General features: G+C 43.8%; 7 protein-coding genes across 7 annotated transcripts; 4 read left to right on the plus strand and 3 right to left on the minus strand.

Annotated features, from left to right (window-relative positions):
• Positions 1-642: 642 nt before the first annotated feature.
• CCR75_008667 (uncharacterized protein) lies at positions 643-1,815 on the plus strand (the record flags this gene model as incomplete). The annotated part of the gene is made up of 4 exons (XM_067966717.1): positions 643-718; positions 810-918; positions 985-1,594; positions 1,656-1,815. Exons 1-4 carry the CDS (start codon positions 647-649, stop codon positions 1,813-1,815), a joined length of 951 nt encoding a protein of 316 aa, XP_067819679.1. The 5' UTR covers positions 643-646.
• A 79-nt stretch (positions 1,816-1,894) lies between these two features.
• On the minus strand, positions 1,895-2,158 carry CCR75_008668 (uncharacterized protein; the record flags this gene model as incomplete). Its single annotated transcript, XM_067966718.1, has 1 exon — positions 1,895-2,158. One exon carries the CDS (start codon positions 2,156-2,158, stop codon positions 1,895-1,897), a length of 264 nt encoding a protein of 87 aa, XP_067819681.1.
• A 171-nt stretch (positions 2,159-2,329) lies between these two features.
• On the plus strand, positions 2,330-2,956 carry CCR75_008669 (uncharacterized protein; the record flags this gene model as incomplete). The annotated part of the gene is made up of 2 exons (XM_067966719.1): positions 2,330-2,686; positions 2,762-2,956. 2 exons carry the CDS (start codon positions 2,330-2,332, stop codon positions 2,954-2,956), a joined length of 552 nt encoding a protein of 183 aa, XP_067819680.1.
• Positions 2,957-3,164: 208 nt separating this feature from the next.
• Positions 3,165-6,111, minus strand: CCR75_008670 (uncharacterized protein; the record flags this gene model as incomplete). Its single annotated transcript, XM_067966720.1, has 5 exons — positions 3,165-3,421; positions 3,819-3,906; positions 3,986-4,135; positions 5,522-5,683; positions 5,752-6,111. The coding sequence occupies 5 exons, from the start codon at positions 6,109-6,111 to the stop codon at positions 3,165-3,167; spliced, it is 1,017 nt and encodes a 338-aa protein (XP_067819787.1).
• A 721-nt stretch (positions 6,112-6,832) lies between these two features.
• CCR75_008671 (uncharacterized protein) lies at positions 6,833-7,607 on the plus strand. Its single transcript, XM_067966721.1, has 2 exons — positions 6,833-7,184; positions 7,241-7,607. The coding sequence occupies exons 1-2, from the start codon at positions 6,995-6,997 to the stop codon at positions 7,435-7,437; spliced, it is 387 nt and encodes a 128-aa protein (XP_067819788.1). The 5' UTR covers positions 6,833-6,994; the 3' UTR covers positions 7,438-7,607.
• Positions 7,608-7,860: 253 nt separating this feature from the next.
• Positions 7,861-8,814, minus strand: CCR75_008672 (uncharacterized protein; the record flags this gene model as incomplete). Its single annotated transcript, XM_067966722.1, has 1 exon — positions 7,861-8,814. One exon carries the CDS (start codon positions 8,812-8,814, stop codon positions 7,861-7,863), a length of 954 nt encoding a protein of 317 aa, XP_067819789.1.
• A 262-nt stretch (positions 8,815-9,076) lies between these two features.
• On the plus strand, positions 9,077-9,897 carry CCR75_008673 (uncharacterized protein; the record flags this gene model as incomplete). Its single annotated transcript, XM_067966723.1, has 4 exons — positions 9,077-9,100; positions 9,162-9,202; positions 9,261-9,462; positions 9,532-9,897. 4 exons carry the CDS (start codon positions 9,077-9,079, stop codon positions 9,736-9,738), a joined length of 474 nt encoding a protein of 157 aa, XP_067819790.1. The 3' UTR covers positions 9,739-9,897.
• Between the last annotated feature and the right edge of the window lie 104 nt (positions 9,898-10,001).

The raw sequence follows: 10,001 nt of genomic DNA on the forward strand, positions 1-10,001 counted from the left end.
AACGGGGTGTATCGTTACATGAAATTAACACTCAAAGGTTGTTAATTAATATATTATTTAAAAGGTAGATAATATTTGGAGAATATCACTTTAAATAGTAATGTTCAGAATTCTTATCCATAAATAGGTATAGACCATTATATCATTTTATTCCGCAGACTAATCAGCTGTAGAGGTAATCAAAGAGAGTTACAGATAAGATAAAGATAATAATTGAATTACATGTTTAGTACTAGATTATAATTAAGTTAGCATTTACAAGATAAAAAGAGAGACACTTAATTTTTTTAATTTAAGCTAGTTTCCTCTGCACGTACTAGTGTACGTGAAATAACGTAAGGCACCACTCGCAACTGAAGCAGTGCGAAGTGGACTTGTACTGAAGCAGTACAAGTCGTAGTGCTCGTTAAAATTCTTCTTGTTGGAAATAATATTTATGTGACGGACATGCTTAAAATTCAAATGTGTTTTAAAAAGCAATTCCTATTTATATTAAATCCTCAAGTAGAAAGGAATCAATCATGAAAAAGTGAAGGCTAGTAGTAAAGCTTGGAAAGAAACCGACTTCTTTTCTTGTTAATTTGTTCGAGTGTAAAATTGCAGTTAATGTGTGTGGAGTACACCACAAAACTGAGGAATTATAGCGATGAACCGTACGGCCGACTTCACGCTACGATGCCAACATTATGCGGCCACAAATGGCCGTGCGTCGTTACAGGTACATCAATAATCACGCACATGCAATTTCCTCCCTCTTGTTGCTTGCTCTTAGCGTCAGAAACTTACAATTATCACCCTACTACGCATAGAAATCCGAGCATACGCCTCTTTACGAGAACGCCCAATTTAATGCCGCAGCTTCCGATATTTCAAAGGAAGTTTATCAAGCCTCTAAGCGATTGCAGCAGCTTACGCAACGTACGTGATCAGATCAATCCGTTTATAATCTTTTTACATATGTTAACGCGAGACGAATACCTACAGTGGTGCGTCAGAACAACATGTTTAACGACCCGACGGACGCTATTAACGAGTTAGCAGCGCTTGTAAAGAAAGACATTACCAACATAAATATGCAGCTCGATAATATGCAGGAATACATTAATAGCAAGCGGCAGTTGGGGCCGTCAAAACAAGCGGCAAGGCACTCGAGCGTGATTGTGTCGTTAATGAAGTCAAATCTCATGGCCACAACGCAAGGTTTCAAAAATATTTTAGAGGTGCGACAGGAAAATATGAAGCTTCAACAAAGTCGACGCGCTAGATATGGCAAAACTGCGTCCAGTGCATTGGGGAAGCCTTTGGTTTTTAAGCCTCCACGAAGCAATCACAGCCAGAATGGAAGCCTGGACGACGTCAATCTGTCCACCTCGCTCCCTCGTCCAGGAAAAAATCAATCTTTAAGTACGGAACGAATCGAAATTCAACCGCTCATTACAACCAGGACCCAGGAACAAATGGTCGCGGAACAACAGAACTACACAGCCTCGCGAGCCGAGGCCGTGTCTCAAATTGAAAGCCACATTGTCGATATTGGACAGCTCTTTGGCAGACTGTCAAATTTAATTCACGAACAAGGAGACCTTGTGAGGAGGTATGTGCTGCCTTTTTATGTATATATAATAATTTTATAAATTGATGTGGTAAATTGTCAGAATTGATGATAACGTCGAGGAGTCGTTGGGGAATGTTAGCAGTGGCGAGCACGAGCTGCTTAAGTACTTTTCCAACTTGTCAAACAATAGATTGTTGGCGCTCAAGATCTCGGCTATTTTATTGGTATTTCTTATCTTTTTTATGTTTGTATTAGCGTAAACAAATATAAACTGAATAGGGCCAAATTTTTCCGGCTGATTGCGACAGCTTGAAACTATCGAGTTTTTCTTGAAGGCCATTAATGCCTCGTGCCTCCATTTTTTTCGCTTGGTTTTAAAGCAATAAATCCACCGAGGGCCATTGCGAGAACAGTAGCACCTTGCGCCAGCACGCGCAGACGCATAAATTTTTGTTGAGTGGCGGCGTCAGCAGCGCGGCGGAAAGACGCTAGACCACCCATTAGAACGCCTGCCGTAGCCAAACATCCGATCGGCACCAGTGGTTCCTCTTGACAACGACGCTTCATCTTCTGCCAGCCAGTCTCCATGGGAAACCCATTCATTTTGCACTTGAACGATCGAACGTGTAACTATAAGAATATTATATATTGTCCTTGGTCGTGTTTTTTTTATATATTCTAATCCGTTTTCAGAGGTAGCTCGCTCGCCACCTCTTACTCATCAGGGGGGTAAACTTTATATTAGCGAAGTCACTTGAACTACCTTTTTCCACAATGCTCCAGTTCCGTAAGCAGGTCATGTGCCGCGCGCTGCAGACGCGCGCATTTGAGTGGGAAGCCATTTCGAAAAAATTGACGGATCCGCGTGCCCGCGCTGCTTTGGACAGCTTGCGTGACGCCCACGGCCAAATGGCGGCCGAGGCCCGCATGTACGTGAAAGAACCCGAGCCGATCGACTTTGACTACTATCGCTCAGTCATCAAGAACAAGGAGCTAGTGGATGCGATGGAAGCCAATTACAAAAGCATTTCTTTTCCAGTTATTACTCCCGAAGAGTTGGACATTTCGGCTAAATCAGATGAGCTTCCGGAAGAGCTACGCTTGAACGAGCAGGAAGTTGTCGACAAACTCGTACGCTACGTTTAAGCTGCTATAGAACTTTATGTTATGGCTACAGACTAAAGTGTATATGATTGTTGCATCTAGTTTTCCCAGCTGAACGAGAAGGTGGCGGACTCGAAGGCTCGTATTGAGGAACTGAAAGAACTCATTGGTCTCATGGAAGAGACTCGGACGACGCTGGACACGACAATGGACGAAATGACGGCGATGTATCCGGAGGTTGAGGAGGAAATTGACGATGAAATTGCTAACCTTGAGTGGGAAAAGGACACGCAGTAAGCTGTCGAAGTTAAAAACCCAGAAAACCCGCGACACAATCGCATAATTAATGACGGATAAGTGATTCTCGTGTTTGATGTGTGCTTGGTGTGGAGTGCATAGATGCGTAATTTGTCTCTTAAAATGTGCATTTGCGATGGTCTTTTAAAAACCATTCGTGTCGCAAAACGTATTCATTCGCCGATGGCTTAGCGCCAATCTCTGTTCTCTAACCGCGCGAGCGGTAGGATTCTGGCACACGAAAAAGCTCTTTCGGATTCTTGGCAACTTCGGCGTCTACACAGGTGTTGTAAGCCAGCAGCACGTCCTTGCATTTCTCGAGCGCCACGTTACCCACATCCGCATCTGGCGTGCCCTTGGGCTGCTTGCCATGCCCATAAAAACACGCAAAGAACGATGTCGCTACTTTCTCGCACGAGTTGGGCACACTCGGGAAGTTCTCGCTCACTCGCAATTCCGTCGAGACTTCCATTAAATCAATGAATGCAGTCGGCTGTCGTTATGATAAATTAGGGCAATACAAATTAAGAGAAAACCAACTTGTTTTGTATTAAACCCCACAAAAGGGCTCTTTCATTCATTCTAAACCTGTTACGCTGCGTCCTTTTGTCAATTTCTCGCTCGATAAATCGTGTTATCTAAGTGCACAGGATATATTAACTGCTCAGTCGTCAGATCGATGGCAACAGTCCAGAGTACGAAGAAGCAGAGTCATTCGTGCACCCACGCGACGCTTTCTTTCCATTTTTTAACTAGTGCAATGTGAAACTTAAGTCTCCGAGCGCCACGTGGCGCACGGAAATGCTCCACTCTATAAGACTAGAATGATATAAAGTAGCTTACGTTCCGTCGTCGTCTTCACCGTCAAAATAAAGGAACTCGGACGATACGTTAAACGCGACGCCCGAGTCCAAGAATGTTGCAATCGCGGCGCCCAGCGGTCGAGTGACCTGATTCGCCAAACAAATTACGATCAGCAATTCTTTGTGGTCATCCGCTACATTGCAGCCCAGGAGCAACGAAACGTACGGCACTGCCAAAGCGGCTCTTGCTGTTTTGCACAAGTTTCTCTAAGGTGGCCGAATTCCACTTGCCCGCAGACGAGCGTGCCATTGCCCTGACCACTGCTCGTGTTCTCGTAAGTCTTTGCCCGATCCGGTAGTAAGTCATGAGTCCAAGCTTAGGAGCAAGAGCCCGACACCAACGAATTGATAATTCCAGCCGTGCATTGAGTAAAACCTATGTGGCACTGGACATAGATTACTTACAATAAGATTGCGATTTGATTATTGCCACAGACAAAATGCCTCTGTTTTGGCTCAATCGTTTCTTGTTATCAAGTAATATACTTAGGGAACATAATATAAGTAAATTGAAACAAATATGAGACTATTCATTATTTCTGTTAATTTTCTATAATTCCAACTTCGATTCCACAGGGGATTGTGGCTTCACGCTACATGAGCCTACATCTATTGGTAAACGATTAAGGCGAGTAACGCCTCCGGTTATCACAGCTATAATTATCTTTTGAGCTAAACAGTAAGACTTCTATCACTTTTGAGAATATATTAAATTCTTCTTTCTTAAGAAATGTTTGGAAACGAAATACAGTCTAAACCTAGGCTTTTAATTTTGACTTGTGTTATCGCATAATGGCCACCTTCCGAAGGATAACTATGAATTGCTTTATTTCAAAACACTTCCGCTTCGCATATTGTTATTAAGGAATCCTATCCAAACTTTCTGTCTACATCGTGTAGTCGTCACTTCATGTAAAGGTTAACATACAGAAGATCATATGTCTCCTCAAACGACCGATCCATTCTGCAACCACATCAAACTTCCACTGGAATCCAATCGTCGCATATGTCGTTCCAGCACAATTCATTCTTATGAATGCTGCGATGTATTGGAGTAGCACAAAGATGGGTGACATTGGTCAAAGAATGATACGTCGAACGTGTACATCCTATTCGAGACAGCGCAAAGGCTGGTAGCCGGTCATTTGTTCACACGGGGTCTTCCCATCTCAAAATTTTATATTTTTTTGTCACAACGCTATTCAATCCTTTTTTTGCGTCGTCCACTTAAATTGCATCCAAAATCTTGAAGTAACTCGGTTAGATGCCCTGCTCGCAAAACTTGCAAGCTGCATCGATTATATATTTGTAACGTCACGAACATTTCTCGACGTAATGAAAAGTTTTAAAAGACTAACGCCATTATGCGATCCTCAACCTGTAGAAAGTAAAAGCCACTGCGTTGCATACGAGCATAAAACCTTGGGTTATTTGAAACATTCGTAATGAATGGAAATATGTAATTCACTCGTTTTTTATCCTTTGTGACCTGCTTCCTTGCATATGTGACATGATGAGGTGTCAAGCAAGGCCATTCGAACAGATTTTAATTCCGCTAAAAAATTGAATGCTGGCTCAACTTTATGCAGAATGGCTTTCATACAAGAGCTCGCAATAGCCTGCCCTGTGCAAATATAACACTGAGGCTTCAAGTAGTATCTTGAGCGTAATAAATCAGCAGTAAGCTTGCTTATTCTTATACACAAATGGACTCAGACGATTGATCATTTGAAAATGTAGTGCTATTGGGATCAGGTACAAACCAGCCCCATGCAAGATCACTGCAATGTTCTCCGGGTGGACATTTGCCTTCGTGCAAACAAGACCAGACTGACTCAACAGCATCTTCTTCCGCATGCAACTCCTAAAAATTCTCAATTATAACAAATATTAGAATTACAGTTGCGTTGCTTTCGACTGCGAAAAACCAACCTCATAATCGATCTTGTCTAGATAAAAGCTGGCAAGCGGGCGAAGCCCGCCTAAGCTTGCTAGAGACGATTCTGTGCTGGCAGAGCTGTCAACAGTGTGGCATTTTGGCTCCTCCTGATTCGCAAAATCCTCCAGCACTTCAACGTGCCGCGATGCTTTGTCTTTTTTTATTAAATCGTCTTCTTCGGCGCCATGATCCGCGTACCTCTCACAAAACTTGATCACGGAATAGCTAGTAATTCCCACCACGACACCCGCAGCAATCACGGGATTATCTCGTATCCATTGCACACCTTCTAGCATCTCGGCTAGTGTTGGCAAATATGATGAGGCTTTGCTTTTGAATAGAGGATTTACCATTAAGTAGAGGATGTAGATTTATCGCACTTGAGGCGTTTTTTTATAGCCGTTTAACTCAGTTATGATGGATTGAAAGGTGCATCGATGAGGTGCGATATTGACGCGTCGACCTAATTTAACAACTCGGTGCTATCAACGGCAACTGTTGCCGCAAATCGAGTCGGATCGAACTGGAATATATCTAGCCTTAAAGCTTCCTGCTACATTTAACCACCTTTCGGGACGGCGGTATTACTAACGAAGTTGACAAATACGAAAGTCGTACGTCCTGCTGACTACATTTCAGTGTCAGAAAGTGCGATCATGGTAGATGATAGAAAATCTCAATTGCGCGGATGACACGCGCTCATCAGCGCGCAAAGTGGAGGAGATAATTCTTAAGCTTATGTGGGTCACACAAAAGTGTGGCTAGTAATCTGTAAAACGCATTATTCGCGATCATGGCCAGTCTAGAAAATATTGGACAGACAAGCTCATGTAAATTTACACACAAATAGGGTTATAATTATCATTTTAGTGTAAAATTTTGACTAAGACAATAAAATAGCTCTAGCCCTAACCGGTCATATTTCATCAGCTTTTAATTGGTGCAGGTGCTTGACAGGGCTTTTGTATAAAAGAGCTTTATTGGTCTAGTGAGCATTCATTTTGCGAGAGGAAAGGTGCGTTGGCATCGAAGTTCTCTGCCGTTTTGTTCGTTCGTCTACACGCCCATAATGCTCCCGGCGCGTAGCCAAGAGATGTTGAGTGTAGCCATATAATGCTCCACTCATTTCTCTTAGTTAAGTGCGGGGCAGTACAGGCATCTCAAATAGACTTAAGAACGGACAAAGGCACGTAGCAATGCACAAGGGGCTAATCTATTGGCGTTCTACAGGCAATCATGCAGATTTTCGTAAAGACTTTGACGGGCAAGACCATTACGCTGGATGTGGAGCCATCCGACACCATTGACAATGTCAAGCAAAAAATCCAGGACAAGGAAGGCATCCCACCTGACCAGCAGCGCTTGATCTTTGCTGGCAAGCAGCTCGAGGATGGACGGACGCTGTCGGACTACAACATTCAAAAAGGTGCGCTTTCACAATCTACGTTTGAATTGAATTTATTAATGTTGTTTGGATTCTAGAGTCGACTCTGCATCTGGTGCTGCGCCTACGTGGTGGTGCCATTGAACCCACGCTTGCTGCTCTTGCAAAAAAAACTAATTGCGAGAGACAGATTTGCCGCATTTGCTATGCGCGGCTTCCGCCTCGTGCGACCAATTGCCGCAAGAAGAAATGCGGGCACAGCAACCAGTTGCGCATTAAGAAGAAACTTAAATAAATCAATTGCTTTGGATTGCTCAGTCATGCACTGTCAAGAACGACCGGAGACTGCGTCTTTGTCTTTTGTCCGTATTGGCAAGTTGGCTGAATAAGTGTAGCTGAATAAATTGCTCTTACAAAGGGATGTAGCTAATTTAATACACGCTTTGTTCGACCCCTCTCCCATAATCTGGTGTATGAAACAAAGCAGCATAATAAATATGTCCACAAAATAGATACGTATCTAACACGTGGAATGACTAATACTTAGATTTGACCTCTTCTAATTCCAATTCGGCAAGATATTTAATGATTAAAAACAATGACGTCGTAATTTCACGAAACAGCTATTTTGGAAAAAAAACTTGATGATGCTTTTTATGTGAAACAAAACAAGTCATTACAAGACCGAATTCCACCACCTAAGACTCAACAGCTACGCTTAGTTCCCCACGGCCCACACACGGACAATACCATCCGTATAGCCTGAAAAGAGCACCGATCCATCAGCACTCCAGGCTAACGAGATGCAGTGCGGTGGCTGGGCGTACTTGCCCTTGGGTTCTTCAAGGTCTGGCTGCAAGTCATGCACCACATTCTTGGTTTCAAGGTCCCAGATCTTAATTCCCGACGTGGTCGCAGCACAGAGCCAATAGCGATTAGGAGAGAAAATCAACGCGTGAATGACGTCACCGGCCACCAAAGAATACAGACGCTTGCCTTCATTCAAGTCCCACAGATTGGCCGTGCCATCCTTGCCACCCGACGCACAGATCGATCCATCAGGCGATACGGTAACCGTGTTCAAATATCCTTCATGCCCAAACAGGTTTGTACGAAGCTTGCAATTGCTGAGATTCCAAATCTTCACGACCTTGTCCCAGCCACACGAAACAATCAAAGGATTCGCAGTCGAGGGCGAAAATCGTACACACGAGACCCACTCCGTGTGGCCATCTTCAGTGATTGTGTATTTACACTCGCCGAGTGTATTCCAAAGCTTGACAGTCTTGTCGCGCGAGCTTGACACTATTTGGCGATTGTCAGCGCTAAACGCTACGGATAGAACATCTTTCGAGTGGCCCACAAATCGGCGCGTGGTAATGCCCGTGTTAAGGTCCCATAAACGCAACGTGCCATCCCATGAACCCGAAAGCGCAAATTGGCCATCGGATGAGATCACAACGTCCTCGACGTAATGGGCGTGTCCCTGGAGACGACGGCGCGCAAACCCGTACTCTTCGCCGTCGTTCGAGAGCTGCCACACGAGCAGCGACTTGTCGCGCGAAGCAGTGAGAAGAAGATTCGGGTTCTCGCGGGTTGTCGCAATGGCGGTAACGGCTTTGCCATTGTGACCGTCAAGCTCGGCACGTGGGTAGATGCTAATTTCGGCCATGGTGGGGGGTGAAGCGTTTTTCAAAATGCTTCATTAGTTAAACTGCCCCCCCCCAACCAGTCGACAGCGTCGGAGATGGTTGGATAAAAAAAACGATATACCTTTTCTCGTTATTTAAAGTTTAAGTATTTGCAGCGGTGCTGATTGGTCATTACTATTGAAAAGTTCCGTTTGAAATTGCTTTGTTGATCAAATAATTTTGTAAAATAAAATTTATGTTTGAAATGCAAGTACTTCATGTTTCGTAGATAACATCGATAGGATGGAGACGACCACCACCGAGATGGTACCATGCCTGTGTGCTGCTGCGTCCAAGCGCTAATATGTTTTACTTGATTGAATTGAAGAGTCCAATATTACATGAAAAGCTCAGCGGTGTATTACTCAGGTGCTTAATCCGTGCGTGGCTCTAATTCGTCGACTCTGACCTAACTTTTTTTTAATAGATACGACGCGCTGGAGGCCATCCTGGTGTGTACATCGGAAGGCGTCCCCCTGCTTAAAGGTGCCTTGGGAAAATTAATTTCTGTTACGTTCCTTAATGTATATTTCGCTGTCACCACAGTGACTACGGAGGAGAAGGCAGAAGTGTCGTATGAGTACGCAGAGACGGTTTTGCCCGCAGTTTTTGCAGGAGCAGCAGAGCAGGTCAGTCTTTCGAGGATAAATTGTTTGAAAGCGGATACGAGTTTAGAATCATGAAATATGCTCTTGTAGGTCGGTAAGCTCAAGTTTGGTGCGGTGCAGACTGTGACTGCTTTCTTCGACGACGTTGTGCTTATTCACGTGAATTATGCGCCGCTTGTGATCACCCTCGTGGCACTAAACTCGCCCTATATTGGTGCACTACATGTGTTGGCGAATGAGTTGCGTACTGCGCTTACCCCTCTCAAGAAATGCGTTGAAAGTGCGGATGTGCATTAGTACATGCTTTAAATACACGAGCTGTAGATTTCAGCAAAGCAATTAATTTAAGAAATTGCTGCGGACAAACCCAATTTATGCTACGGACACACTAAAATATAATTTTGTCTTCAGGCGTAATTTTAGATAAAAACGAAACAACTGTTTTTTTAAACCTCATTTCAATCGACATGTGTAGAATCAGGTACATTCGGCAAGCAGAACGAAGCAAATTGTTCTATCTCGGCCAAGCGTGAGAAAACATCTCTTGTCACCCAAGCATT

The sequence above is a fragment of the Bremia lactucae genome, linkage group LG18 (genome assembly GCF_004359215.1).
Source record: "Bremia lactucae strain SF5 linkage group LG18, whole genome shotgun sequence".
NCBI classification, from domain to species: Eukaryota; Oomycota; class Peronosporomycetes; order Peronosporales; family Peronosporaceae; genus Bremia; species Bremia lactucae.

Excerpts from the sequence above, each read along its gene's own strand:
- CCR75_008671 (XM_067966721.1), top strand. The coding sequence starts at position 6,995 with ATGCAGATTTTCGTAAAGACTTTGACGGGCAAGACCATTACGCTGGAT. Across the intron at positions 7,185-7,240 it reads GGACTACAACATTCAAAAAG|AGTCGACTCTGCATCTGGTG; the intron begins GTGCGCTTTCAC and ends TTTGGATTCTAG.